General features: G+C 31.6%; 1 protein-coding gene across 4 annotated transcripts; it reads right to left on the bottom strand.

The window, feature by feature from the left end:
* Positions 1-1,801: 1,801 nt before the first annotated feature.
* Positions 1,802-14,615, bottom strand: LOC136232757 (beta-glucosidase 46-like). Of its 4 annotated transcripts, none has more exons than XR_010690584.1 (12): positions 14,445-14,615; positions 13,723-13,789; positions 12,441-12,499; positions 11,688-11,763; positions 11,039-11,113; positions 10,014-10,101; positions 9,549-9,801; positions 8,788-8,903; positions 7,363-7,670; positions 6,159-6,261; positions 4,590-4,698; positions 1,802-1,966 (listed from the first exon to the last, which is right to left on the bottom strand). XR_010690584.1 is itself a non-coding variant. In XM_066022149.1 (12 exons), the coding sequence occupies exons 1-12, from the start codon at positions 14,592-14,594 to the stop codon at positions 1,942-1,944; spliced, it is 1,377 nt and encodes a 458-aa protein (XP_065878221.1). In that variant the 5' UTR covers positions 14,595-14,615; the 3' UTR covers positions 1,805-1,941. The 4 variants fall into 4 exon arrangements, 2 of the variants coding, with proteins under 2 accessions (XP_065878221.1, XP_065878220.1); XM_066022149.1 differs by having other exon boundaries at positions 1,805-1,966; positions 7,415-7,670; XM_066022148.1 differs by lacking the exon at positions 1,802-1,966 and adding an exon at positions 2,933-3,507 and having other exon boundaries at positions 7,415-7,670.
* Between the last annotated feature and the right edge of the window lie 515 nt (positions 14,616-15,130).

Below are 15,130 nucleotides of genomic sequence, written 5' to 3'. Positions count from 1 at the left end.
ATAATTCCCCCGTTGGTCTCATGTCACTACTTTTCTATCATGACGATACAGATTATTGTTGAACGAGTTGATTTTAATCTTAAATCAACAATTCCTCTCTAGCTAAACTGAAAGGAGTTAATTCTGAGGTTTTATGGACTAAATTCGTAAGAATGGTGAAATCCTCATTGTTGAAGGTATAAACCTTGACAAAAGCTTCAAAGAGAAGATAATATTTTGATTAATGAAAAGTTAAACATTACAAAGGAAAGAGATGAATTTATATCATCTCAAACCCTAAAGAACAAATTATATAAAAGTTCAATTTATATAAATAATTAAAGGGGTATGGTTAAGATTAAAATAGAGATAAAGGTAAAGGAGTGACAAACTTGTAAATATAGTGGTGGCATGAGTTGTAAATAAGAAGTGGAAAACTTGTAATAACGAGAAAGCTGGAGTGATGGTCAAATATGATATGCAAGGCTTTTTAAAGAGCACACATTGCGTGTGGGATTCCCACACGGCATGTGGGCTTGGTGCTAAGTCTTTGATATTGAATTTTAAAATCCACACCATGTGGACCTGTTTTCAACAAAAGATATTCTCTTTACTTTGGTTTGTTTCTCATTTGACCCGACTTCATCCACCACTCGTCTCCTCATATATCGTCGACGACCTCGCATCATTCACTCCTTTTTGAATAGAACTTGACCTCAAGTTATTTGTTGAGTATGTAAGAAAATCATTAATCTTGAGCGGACTTAAGACTCTCAAATCAAACCAAGGTGTTGTTCCAAATGAGCTCAATAAGCCCATTCTAAAAAAAATCGGATTCACCTTCTTCAGATGAACTTCATCCCACATTTCAACTTATGACTTACCCCAGTTCTCGTCTTCCTTGATATTCATCTTCCACTTCTTACCGGCATCAAATGGGACATCTCGGTGAAGCTTATCAAACCACTCCCCCATAAGATCTTGCATTCTCTTTCAACTTCCCATGACATGTCGAACATACCATCTACGGGCCTTCTCGGTCTCCACATCAATAGCTTGAAGATTAGCCACCAATTTTCTCTGCTCATAGCCAGCCTCAACTGGAATGTCCCGACGAAAATATCAACCCAATTTTGAGTGATCCCTTGAGCACTATTCAAAACCCCAACATGACTTTGAGTTGAACCTTCCCGAACTTCACTAATCCTCGTTTCATTACCCCTCAATCTCTAATCGCCCGTTGCCGATATCAAATGGAATATCCTGATGACACTTGTCAACCCACTTAATATTGATCTCATGAACACTTGTACAAATGCCTTCCTTGTTTTGAGTTAATTGCAACTCTCGAATATCTCCCATTGTCTCTACATCAATCAGGATGCCATTCCATTCATTAAATACTCCACGAAGCTCACATTCTTCACCACAAGGGTACATTCTTCCTCAACAAACACAACATGTATATTTAAACAACGCACGAAAGAATAAGTTCGGATTTTACCAAGTGGGTGACTTGAGTCATTTGTATCATGCATGTGCTAGGAGTAGCAGTTTCAAGAGGTGTCATGATATGTGTCAAAACACCCTATCTTTTAGTACCGTTTTTGGGATATTTTTATACTTATTTTAATAAGTTAATATCAGTTTTGCACACTTTATTTCACTTTTGTCAACTATTGAGTTATTAGTTTCCTTTTAGCACTTTTCACACTTTTATTCGTTATTTATGTCATTTTGAATGAAATAATACGAATTTAAGTGTTCACCTAAATTTCTATGTGATGTTTTGGGCTAATTGATTCACTAAATATCAATATAAATCAATTTGCTAGTTAAAAGCTTAGTTTGATGAATCAATTTAGCCTTAGGACTAATAATTTTAGAGTTTTAGTGTGATGTTTACATATCAATACGGAAGGAGCAAGACTGTCCAAGACATTTGAAGAAGAAAATTCGCGTTTAGGAACCTCCTGCACCAAACCTCCTGCACGCAAGCTCGGTGAGATTAGTGTAAAGTTGGTGATGGTTTGTTATGAAAAATGTGGAAAGCTGACAATGTGTATTAGAGATTTATCAGGTTGTTTAACATATTATTTGGTTAAAATAGCACTACACATTCCATATGCGTATGAATTGTTTTTTTTTTTTACGATTAAAATGAACTTTTTCAAAATTTTCTATAGTTTAATCAAATATATAAAAAAATGATTTCAAACTTTTCAAAATTGTAATTTTCAAAGTTCACATAAGTTTTATGTTAAAACTTGACTTGCATGATAACCATTAACTGTGTTTTTTTAGGGTTAACGTGTAAAAATACTCCAAATGTTTTAAATCAGGAGTAGTTTTACTTTTAACGTCTAAAATGGTGCAATTTTATCATAACATTGAAAGCAAAGAACAATTTTATCCCTAATGTTGATAAATTGGGTCAATTTCAGAAATAATTCATCAAACTATCTTTTCGGTCATGAATCTTGTCATCTACACTCCACACGTGCGTCATTTTATCAGAGTAACAAATCACAAACATATTTTAGGATGTGAAAAAAATAATAAAAAGATATACTGTCTTTTGTACGAATTAGACAAAAAAATTTAAAAAATTCACCGAATTTAAAAATATTAATCTCCTATTCTATATTAAATTACAACAAACATAAAATCTTTTTTTTAGAACGAATTGATATGCAATTGGTGCAAAATAAAAAACAAAAATGTCTGTGTTTTATAATAGTGTCTGAAATTGACCCAAATTATTAACGCTATGAGTAAAATTGCTTTTGGATACAAACATTAAGAGTAAAATTGCACCATTTTAGACGTTGAAGGCAAAATTGCTCATGATCCAAAATATTAGGGGTATTTTTGCACCTTAATTTTTTTATTTTTTTAAGAAAAGATAACCACTAACTTAATATATGATTTATCTAGGTTTAATGTATCAAACTGAAATATCATAGACTTAATCAATAAGAAAATTTAAAACTAATCTCATAAATACATACTTTTTTTTTATATAAATATCATAGCTAAGCATCTGATCCTAGAAAACGACAAGTTTATTATGATGTACATGTTAAATTGCATTAACCATCCTTGAACTTTCAACCAAGTCTCTCAAACGCTACAAAATTTCAATTAATATCAAAATATCCTATTAAGATTGGATAGTGCCGAATACCCATAAAATCAGTACTCATTACCATCCCCACCTATTATTATTGCATTGACCCATTAGGGCTAAGTAGTCCTATTAAAATCGGGTTACACATGAAATCGGTAGTCGTTTCCATCCTTACTCGTTAGTACATTGGATGATTACTCCTCAGTTCTCACAGATTGGATTTTGAAATCTTATGCTTAGCAATAAATTCTTTGAACCAAGTTGCTGACAATTTTGGAGTTCTCTCAAGTGTGTCATAGTCAACATAGTGAACTCCGAATCTCTTTGTATAACTATATCTCCACTCAAAATTATCAAGTAACGACCACACAAAGTACCCTCTTACATCCGCTCCTTTCCTGATCAAATTTTACGTGTGTCAAAATATATTTTCATTTCATAATCGTATTATATGTTTTTTATATACACACACACATATATATATATATATATATATATATATATATATATATATATATATATGTGTTCTATAGAATTATATATGATGGAAGTGCAACAAAAATGATAATAATGTCACACAGTTTGTATAAGACAAATTGCCTTTATAAATCGTGTTATTATATCAAAACATGACATCTGCTAATGAAAAATATCGTGTTGGTCCATACAATGGCTACAAAATTAGGGTAAAATATATCCACGGGCACTCAACTCACCACCTAAGTAATTTTTGAGACAATAAAATCACTAAAATATCACTCAGTGTCAATAAAGTCACTATAATCAAGCTTATTTACACGTTCATCCGGAAAGCTAACATGACAAGACAACTCAAAATCAAACTTGACATATGTCAAACATTTTTTATAATTTACATCATATGTTAGCCACGTGGCAAGATAAAAAATAGTATATATATATATATATATATATTGGGTCCAATACATCCAAGGTCACTAAAGTTTAGTATTTATGTGTCGGTGTTCACTAAAGTTAGTTTTTCATCAATTAAGTTTAAATAGTTCATTTATAATTTTCCCTTAAAAATTAAATTCTTACTGGAAATCTGACTAGGACAGTTAGTCAATTCAAGAAAACCACGTAAGCACATGTGTATTTACTTACTGCCATGCAGAACGTATTTATTAGGTTAAATGACGTTAAATGAAGGTTGGAAGGTAAGAAAATTGAGGCAATGTAGTAATAAATTAACAGGGCCGTTCCTGACATTTTGTAGGCCGTTAAAATTAATACATATGATACTTACGTTGCCTGATGAAGTTGACAAAAGCATCATATAGTTAGCATTTTTGGGAATAATTTAGCTTGAGTGATTGTTAGTGAGATTTCTCCTGTAATAATTATATATATTATTGATACAAAATGAACTTTTGTGACTATAGTGGAATATTATCCAAACTTAAGTGACCATCGATAAAATTTAGCATGTACTCATAACATTAAATGTTTTATAACTCACCTTATTGCAGTTATTAGCGAGTTTAAATAACCGGATATGTATTCTACCCTTGCCACATCATGGAGATATTCTTCAATGCTGAGCTTCGGATTGTTTACTTGGGCATAACCTGTAATCATGGTTCATAATAGAAATGTGAAATGGATTATTCGTGTCATAATTATATATGATTTATATGTTCCTATGATTATATATGATATAAATAGAACAAAAATGATAATTACATCAGATTTCTCGTACTATGTGTAAATCATGTTATCATGTTAGAAATTGGCAGCCTTAGTGATGCGTGCATCTCCTTTAAAGAGATTTGAAAAAGAAATAAAGGTCTTGTTTGGTAAAGAGCTTTTTGGAGGAAAATTAGAGGTTTGAGTCAGTTTAGAGGTTGGACTAGTCAAACCTCCAATAGTGGTGTTTGGTGAAAAAAGGTTTGAAATAGCTTATTGGGTCCAAAAAGCTAATTTTGAAAAAGCTAATATGAGCTTTTTCAATTAGTTTATTGCTCCATCTCTTTTTATGGATATTTTTACCCCTAATTAATACTCTTTAATCCTAAATAAATGTTTTACCATGTCTTTATTTGTCATTTTACATAAACAGCTATTAGCAATCAGTTAAATTTTACCAAACAGTTCACATAATCCGCTAGTCAAACCAACTAGTCAAATCCGCTAACTAAAAAGGTAATCAATTAACAGCTAATGTAATCAGCTATCAATTAACATCTAATTATCAAACAAGACAAAAGAGTCATGGGAGATCGGATCCCTATAACCAAATAGGGAAGGTCTAGATAGGACAAGGCTATATGGCCAAAATGAGCAAGTTTGGAAGGATCATTGTTTACTTCTCCATGAAGTATTCAAGTTTTATTGTAAATACTTTTGTCTTTGCTAGCTTATTTTAGACTTTTTCATGTTTTCTTTCAAGTATTTTAGGTCAACGCAATAAATATGTAAGTTTGAGCCTTTATAAGAAGAATCTTATATTTTTATTAATAAAAATAATTCTTAAGGGTTCAAACATTATTTTCTTTAGAAGGTTGATAAACACTCGAAAGATATACAGTTTAAAGTTGGGAACTCGAGATAGTCTATTTAAGCAAAGAAAGTTTAGCCAGCGTGGCAAGCAGAAGCTCATACCTCGGAAGTGTAGACCTTACAAAGTTCTAAAGAAAATAAGACTGAATGATATCAGTCCCTACCAGGGCGGAACCAGGGGGGTTGAGTGGGCTCGAGTCCCGGCAGACCGCCGGAGAATTAGAAAAAAAAAATTTAGTTTTGGTGTCTGGAAATATTTTGGAAAGAATTATATTGATTCTATATAGTATTATTTCAATATTTAAAGATAGATGAGATGATTAAGAATGCTTATTTCTATTTAAGATGTCCTATGTTCTACTCCTTTCAACCTCATTTTCTAAAAAAATCATAAATTTTTACAGGTTTTCTTGTTAATATTTTTTCACGTGTAAGCCTATTTTGTTAGTTTCGTATTTATCCTGGTTCCTTTCGCTGAATCCACATAAAATGACGCACACTTCAACTTATTATAAGTTCATATGCTTACCATTTTCTGTAATGATCATTGGTATATTGTTGTATCTGTCTTTGACATAGGTAACTATCTTCTCCATTCCCTCTAGGTAGACGAATAGCCATTCCATTCCTGACTGTGTTTACAGAAAAAGAAAACCACACAAAAAAAAGCTTTATCATTCTCTTCAATAAGCACCCCGAAATAGTTTTTGGGTGTAAATGGACTAAAAGTAATTGAAATTTGGTTTCTATTTCACAAAGATCACTAAACTTTATTTTCTTTTAGTAAAATCACTCAATTTCACGATTGATTTCAATAAAGCCATTGCAACCAATTTATTCACAAAACTCACTCGGAAGTTGACATGCCACAGAAGACAATTGACTATATGTTAACAAAATGCCATGTAAGACATTTCTAACTTTTATGGCTGACATTACAGTCATGTGTATGTAGGGGTGTGCATTGATTCAAAACCGAACCGAACCGAAATTACCAAAATAATTCACACCAATATCAAACCAAGTAACATATAAAACCAAAATATAACCGAACCAAAATATTCGGTTCGGTGTGATTTTAAACAGAACAAACTGAATTTAATTAAAAAATAAAAAATAAAAATCACTATATTTCATAATTAAATTTACTTAAACAATAAAAAAATTTGAAATATTTTCAAAATATATTCATATTAGTTTATTATCTCAACAACAATAAAAAAAAATTAAAATATATTCATATTAGTTTATTATCTCAACAACAATAAAAAAAAATTAAACTTGTAAATTCAAATATATGTATATATTATAAAATAATATAGAATACATGTAATTCGGTGCGGTTCGGGTTTGTTACATTTTTTGTCAAACCGAACTGAATACCAAAATGCACTAAAAAAATAAAATCGATGTTTAACCTAAGTGTCAAAAAAACGAATAACAAAACCGAATTTAATTGGTTCGGTTCAGCATGTGGTTTAAACCGAATCAATGCATACCCTATATGTATGTGTATGCCATATAACACATCCTAATCCACGAAAAAATTTGAAAACCTTTCTTGACATAGGATGTGTCATGTGTGACTTTTATTGAAATCAAATATGAAGTTCATTGATTTTATCGAAAAAATTTGAAAACCTTTCTTGACATAGGATGTGTCATGTGTGACTTTTATTGAAATCAAATATGAAGTTCATTGATTTTATCGAAAGAAAATGAAGTTAAGTAACCTTTGAGAAACAAACCCCAAACTTCAGTAATCGTCGGGGGATGAGTTCGTACAGGTTGACCGATGGGAACTCCGTTTTTCTGTTGAGTTTGTAGACAAAAACCTTCAGTCTTGGAGCTTCCTCGTCCATTTTCGCACAAAGAATATATGCAATCTTGGACAAAGTAACTAGTATAATGGTTAATACCAATAAAATCAAGTCCATTCTTCAGTTTTTCTTGATCACTTTTTGAAAATTCTGGTAAAGTAGAACCAAGAATTTCCACCATTTCTTTAGGATATTTTCCCAAGATTATTGGGTCCAAGAACCTGTTTAATCCATAAGGTTATATAAATATGTATGGCCATGGAAGAAACTCAAGTTAATTACACTCATAGTTCTCCAACCATGAAAAATGAAATAAGAATTTCATAATTCTTAAATGGGATAAGGTGCAAAATACCAGTAATTTTACAGTCATGAGCAATTTTACCCGTCCAAAATGATGTAATTTTGTTCCTAAAGTCAGCAGTCAATAGCAATTTTACTTCTAATGCTGATAAGTTTGGTCAATTTCACAAATCTTTATAAAACACTGATATTTTGTTCATTATTCTGCCATAATTGCATATTAGTAGGTTCTGAAAAAAAAAAGATTTCATATTTTTTTATAATTTAATAATAGAATTAGGGATTGCTATTTTTAAATCGAGCAAAATATTTCAATTTTTTTGTCCAACTCCTACAAAGTGCTCTATATTTTTTTTTTAATTTTTTTTTACGTCTAATCATATTTTTGTGATTCATTAGTAATTAGTGATAAAATGACACACATGTTAAGTGTAAATAACAAGATTCAGGACCGAGAAGACAATTTGATAAATTATTTATCAAATTTGACCCTACTTGTCAACAATGAATTGTTTCACTGCCAACATTAGAAGCAAAATTATATCATTTTAGACGTTATGAGTAAAATTGCTTCTAATTGTAAATATTAGAAGTGTTTATGCACCTTATCCTTCTTAAATTCTTAATTAGACAGTCATTGTCGTTTAAATTTGATTTCACACATAGTACTTTTATCCGATAACTAATAAATACATTTGTTAGAGATGCCACGTGGATGAGAGATCATCAAAATTTTGGGAGATGAAAAATATAAAAATATACCTATTTTTTAATTTTAATGATAAAATTTTGATGATTCTTTTTTTTAATTTCCACGTGACGATATTTTGATGACAATCCAGGCAGACATTAGTGTTGAATATGTTTGCTAGTTTTCAAACAAACGGACGATAGATGAAACTAAAGTTAAACAATGATGACTTTCTCGTTAATTACTGAAAAATTACGATATTTTTTTGTTCCATTTATGATAGTTGAAGACCAAGAATGTAATTAACCAGTACAATTGATGATAAAATACGCAACGAAACGAACCAGTTGGAGGAGAAGGCAAGAGCTCTTTCAGAAGCTAACTTGTCTGCTGTGGAATTGCTAATAGGTTCAAACCAATGGCAACTCATCACTATCCCAATGCTGCCTCCTTGCTCTTTCTGAGCCATCCAGAATCAATTTTTACATATTAATGTAAAACTTCTCAAAATTAAACTAGATTTGGACTATAAAAGTAAAATTGAGTCGTCTTGAACAAACTTAGAGAAATTTATCGTCTATCCTTTATTAATCAAGTTGGATTTTGTAATTAATACAAACTCAATGGGTTATTTAACCACTCCAAACCTTAATTTGTTAGAAACAGGAGGACAGAACTATCCATAATAAGAATAGTTCCAACAGTCGAGCGGCTGAAAACCATCCGTGATAGGAGTGGTTTCGGCCGCTGGAGAGGCCTGGGCCTCTCCAGGCCCCCTTATCTCCGCCCCAGTCAACTTGTTACAACTCTTATTTCAATTGAAAAATAAAATTTTGTAACAAATATAGAATGTTGTCACATACTATCTTTTCGATGTATGATTATTGAGAAAGAACAAATTTAGACCTAAGATACAAAGTCGTTCATTGTTGAGAATAGCCTTATATGTAATGAGAAATTTTAGGCACAATAAACATAAGTTCATCGAAAATGAGTTTCTATTTTTTGTGCCATTTGGGCTAAAATTGAATGGTGTTTTTACAACTAAATTTTCTAACTTTTTCCTTTTCGTTATGGCTAATGTTAATGTCTGAATTATAAATACCTGGTATTTAGTTCTATAAATATCAACTGCAGTTGCATGAGACAAGATCATGTTATGTGCTGCTACAAAAGGTTCCTTCTCCGAATTTCCTCTAGTACAATTTCCAAAAGGGCCAGAGCAACGAGACGGAGGGAAATAACCTAAACGGTAACCAAATGTAACTTGAAGATTTGGTTCATTAAAGGTCGTCCAAAACTTAACCCTGTCTCCGAAATACTTAAAACAAACGTCGGCATAATATCCAAAATCCTTCCTGTTATTCAAAACATCAGAAAAGGACATTAGCTATCATTATTATAATAACAGTAGCGGAATCGGAATAAAATACTCATTGGTCCGTGGATGAAAATATTTACAAATTTACATTTTTCTTGGGACTAAGCATCATTCACAGAAATTTTTGCTTTCAGATTCGGTCGGATACCAAATCTGGTGGAATTTAGAAAGAGAAAGATGGTAGCTTACTGAGATTCCGAACTTAGAAAGCCATTGTATCTGTCCTCCAGTTCTTGAGGCAAATCAAAGTGAGTTAGTGTTAAAAATGGTTGGATCCCTGAAAAGAGTGAGAAGATAAACTTTTTACTAGTGTTTTAGTTTACGAGACGAAATCTTTGTATAATGATAAGAAATAAGGTGTAAATGTAGCCCCGTGGTTATTGGGGGTGAATAGGTGTTTAACTCCACGTAAAAAACCATGAAATCATATATATGTGGAGCTGGGGGAAAGAGGTGCCATATAGCAATGCAGACTCATGTTACCATGTCCTGTAATTTAATCAACAAATCGAGTTGCTAATAATCGAACCTTTGACCACTTGTTAAAGAAGTTCCGGTAGCATGTCATGAAATCAATTGAATTAAAAGTTGAAACTCATAATTAAAGGTTTACTTCATATTAATATTTGACACGACCAAATATGAAACACAAATTAACATAAAATGAGCTTTTGTTGAGTCTTCCATTGCGGTTAATGGAGTATGAAATTATTTCATCTACACAATGTTTTTGGATATTAGTCTTTAGTATTGGTGTTGTGGGAATTCCACATGGAAAGAATAAGAAAGAAATCTGTATTTTATATTGTCCGTAATCATCTATATTTTGGATAAGAATAAACAGTTTTTATAACTGTTTGTCAACCAACTTTTTGGTTATAAATATCTTCAATCCTTCATATCTTTTCACTTACTGTTTTTAATTATTCAAATACGTTCATAAGGAAATTAATAGAATTGCTATTATTAATTTCATGTTAGGGAAATCATAGTGAAAACTTAGTCAAAAACTCAATATCAATTAATAATAGGGGCTAATATTTCCTTAAGGACAGTGATTAATCACGTCCCTATTTTATGTTTGTGATCCCAAGTTTTCTAACAAACGTTAGTGGTAACATTGCAGAATTTTACACGAGGAATTAAAATTTGCTCTCCCTCAATAAACATATAACGTCTTTTTACCTTATGGCTAATGTTAAGAAAGAGTATACCTTCAAGTAGAAAAGCATTAATGAGGTTGTTATAGTAACCGATACCAGCCATATTGACATCTCCAAATCTCCCTTCTGTTTCAACGCAACAACATATCTTTAGATAAAGATTTCAACTCCAGTTGTATTTTGATTAATTACAAATAGATGTTCTGTGGTTTCACGGATTTATAGATGGGTACCTGCAGTATTTTTCGTTATAAACCAAACTTTGTGGTTTGCAAAAAAAATTAATTTTTTATAGACCTTGTTAAATTTGGCCGATAATAACTTCAAAATGAAAATTTTCAAGAATTAAAGTTGTTTAGTATGATATTTACAATTGAACCACATTTTTTATTTTTTAAATATTAACTTTCTCTCTCATAAAAACACCACCTAATAAATAACTTCAAATCTAAAAAGTTGAAGAATTAAAGTTACTTAAAATATTATTTAGTTCTTGAAAATTTTCATTTTGAGATCGTTATCAACTAAATTTGGCAAAGTTAACAAAAAATGAAAAATTTGCAAATCACACTGTTGCGTTTTTAACAAAAAATATCACACGTAACCATTTGAAAATCCGTGAAACACAGAAAATGTAGTTGTAATTAACCCTTATATGTTTTATCAAATGTAAAATTTGTTGCTGATTTGATAGTCTTACTAGGTAATATTCGTGCCCACGATATCGAAAACCTGTAGCTATTGACTCCTAGAGAGACCATTAGATCAATGTCTTTCTGTGAACAATATGTATTGTTGGAGTCCGAATTAAATACTCGTAGTGAACAAAATTATATATAAAAGGCCTAGTATACAAATAACCCCTGAACTTGTCCAAATGTTGCAACTGCCCCCTCCAACTTTCAACTGTAACAACTTACCCCTTGAACTTGTCCAATTGTAAAACATAACCCCAAATTGAGAATTTTTTTAACCCGTACTTGAAGCAATCATAAAAACGTTTCCCCGGATTCGTGATTATCACACTCCACGAGCATTGCACCTTTTGTATTTCACGTGTTTCTTCAATTGTAGTCCATGTCAGCAATTTGGAGTTATGTTTTACAATTAGACAAATTTGAGGGGTTATGTTTTACAATTGGACAAGTTTAAGGGGTAAGTTGTTATAAAAAAGTTATCGTTTCTGTTTTTTTTTTTTTGATAAGCTTCAGTACGGAATATTTCTGTCGGTGATGTTAAATTCACAGATTCAAGAAAAATACATTCTGCGACGAAATGTTTATTGTTCTGTAATTCCGTCGCAATCAGTTACTGATTGAGAAAAAGTTCAACAATCATCTTTCTCACATCTTGTACTGTTAATTTCAGGTTCAGATATGAAATTTTTGGCAGTGAAAATGTCTTGAGGATGAAAGAAAATAGAAAGAAAGGTGACAAATAATTTAAAAGATACCTTATATTGATGATACTGGTCCACCGCAACATCTCCTGTGCTTCCATCAATTATTTCGCCTGAAAAACAGAAATAAAGATAACTGAAAACACAAAATAGGCAGTAATCTCGGCTTTAATACTTAAAACACAAACTCTCTCACATGGCCTCTTTTAACTTTGGTTTCATTAATATAAGGCCGAATGTGTTACGGTTTCTTCAACTTGTTCAGAAAAAATCGATTGTCGTCTTAAATTTTAAGGGTGTCTCGTTAGGAAGTATCGACACGGATACTCATATTCGTATAGATACAGGTCTAGCAAATGATATTCTTAAAAAAATATGATGCAAGGATAGAATGGGACACGTCGAATATATATATATATATACCTGTTTATGGGTCCGGGTACTTACCCAGTCCGTCCAAGCCCGTGACTCTTGGGCCGGACTTGGACAGTATAAATTAAGCTTAGATTCGGTCCAGACCCGCTAAAATCCGCCTATTTTTTGGACGGATTTTGAATTGATTAAAATAGCACTGGCCGGCCTAACCCAGTCCACGTATTAATATTAACTAATTAATTAATATATTTATATATTAAATATAAATTTTATTTTTTATAATTAAAAATTATGTTTATATATTTAGGTGGATTTATATGGGCTGAACTTGTGATTTGATTTTTAAGTCCGAGCCCGTCTAAATTTATAGTTAGTTGGGCTAGGCTTAGACCGAGTACTTTTACATTAAAGCCCGATAGACTCAGCCCGAGCCCCGCCCATAGCCATGTCTATTGTATATATCAACTCCTTTTTTTTCTAAAACTATAAAAAAAATGTATTTTTATATTCTTTTTAATTAACTTAGAATCTGTGTCAGAGTATCCAGAATATCAAACACTTGTATATTAACCTCCTAGAAATGCCGGTGCTTCTTAAGTATCTTGTTAGACTCTGAACTTGCTTACAATAACCTATTGCCCCATAAATTTACTTAAAGTGACCTATTTACCTCTTCAAGTGGTTACAATGATCTATTAGCTCCTAAACTTAGTTAAAGTGATACATCGGTCGGTTTTTTCTACGAAAGTTTAGAAAGCCCTGATGTATTAAGCCTTAGTTTGTGTTTGACAATTGTATTTTTAGACCCTAAAACAACTTCCCAGCTTTCCCAACTAAAAGGAGCGTTTTTTTTTTTTTTTTTTGTAATGCATTTCACACTACACAGTAATATGCTTGAAAATCCTGAAAATGGTATAGTTAACAGGCCTACAAGAGATTAGAAAGAAACTATTTTTCTTACCTGGAATGTGGGTATAAACATCCCAGTTGTTCAAACCTTTACCATCACTCAAGTATGCACCTTCATACTGAAAATATAAACATACCAACAAAAAAAAAAATCAATTAATATATTTATTGTGAAAGAAAATTAAATATGTTCGATGGTGGAGGGAGCCCCGGGAGTCCGTTGTCCTATTTACCAGAATCCATCCATAACCGAGAAGGGTGGTTCTAACCCACCTTTCTCAATCAAATAGGTAAATTGCATTGATAGTTACTGAAGTTTGAGACCACATTCAAAAAAGTCATTTCGTTTTGTTTCAATACAGTAATTGAACTTTCTTTTTTTATTTCAATAAAATCATTTTTAACCAAATCAGATAGAAAAGATCACTGGAATAACTTGGTGACAACTACATTTATGCCACCCAAAAAAAACATTTTGTAGCTACCACCTGACAGTCTTAAGCAGACATTCCAAGGTGGTTGTTATATCACTAATCCAATGATTTTTTTTATCGGAATGATTTTATTAAAATAAAAAAAAATTCAATGACTTTAGTGAAACAAAACCAAGTTCATTGACATTTTTGAAACTGATGACAAACTTCATTGACCATTAGTACAATTTACTCTTGAAAAAGGGATCTTGCAGCACTCTAAGCACTGCAAGACCCTCTTTCGTGACTCCGTCACTGGATATGTGAACAAAAGAAGAGAAGAGTAGAAGAGGAAAAAAACCTGATAAGAAGAGGAGGCTGTTCCAAACAGGAAATTTGGAGGAAATGCTGAAGAATCCTTCACAGATTTCAGATGGGATGACTCAGACAAATTAGGCAACAAGATTGCCTCTAAAATAAGTACAACTCCATAAAACCAAAGAAAACCCATGGTATGTTTAGTTTTAATGAATTGCAGATTTCTTCTGCATATATAATATAGGAAAAGATGGAGATCTCTGATTTAATTAAAAAAAAAAAGTCAATCATAAATGAAAAAGAAAGTTGTGGGAGTTGAATATGCATCTTTAACCATCTCATCTGCATATAATACCAAGTAGAATCTATATACACTAATATTAAGGGGGTTAGAGCAACTCAAGAGACTCTTAGTGAACTCTCTAAAAAGTGATTTAAGAATGGCTAAGATATATCATCTCCAACAATGCTCCTTATATTCACTCCTTATTTATTATTTTATTATTAAGATTATTATTTATTATTACATTACCAATAGTGTGAGGAGAGAGACTTATCAATAATAAATTATTATTAAAAAATGAAGTTAGGAGACACTAACAGGTGGAGAGAGGTTCTCTATTAATAGATAGGATGGAGAGGCTTTTGGTGATTTGAGGAGCCACTAAGAGGTTGTTGGAGCTGATTTTTTATTCTCTCTCCTCAAATTTTAGCCAATTTAAGAGGCTG

This window comes from Euphorbia lathyris, chromosome 6, assembly GCF_963576675.1.
Source record: "Euphorbia lathyris chromosome 6, ddEupLath1.1, whole genome shotgun sequence".
Classification (NCBI taxonomy): Eukaryota; Viridiplantae; Streptophyta; class Magnoliopsida; order Malpighiales; family Euphorbiaceae; genus Euphorbia; species Euphorbia lathyris.
This window is presented reverse-complemented; position numbering and strand designations above follow the sequence as displayed.

Excerpts from the sequence above, each read along its gene's own strand:
- LOC136232757 (XM_066022148.1), bottom strand. The coding sequence starts at position 14,594 with ATGGGTTTTCTTTGGTTTTATGGAGTTGTACTTATTTTAGAGGCAATC. Across the intron at positions 11,764-12,440 it reads ACCAGTATCATCAATATAAG|AAAGACATTGATCTAATGGT; the intron begins GTATCTTTTAAA and ends TATTGTTCACAG. Across the intron at positions 8,904-9,548 it reads TTTATAGAACTAAATACCAG|AAAGAGCAAGGAGGCAGCAT; the intron begins GTATTTATAATT and ends TGGATGGCTCAG.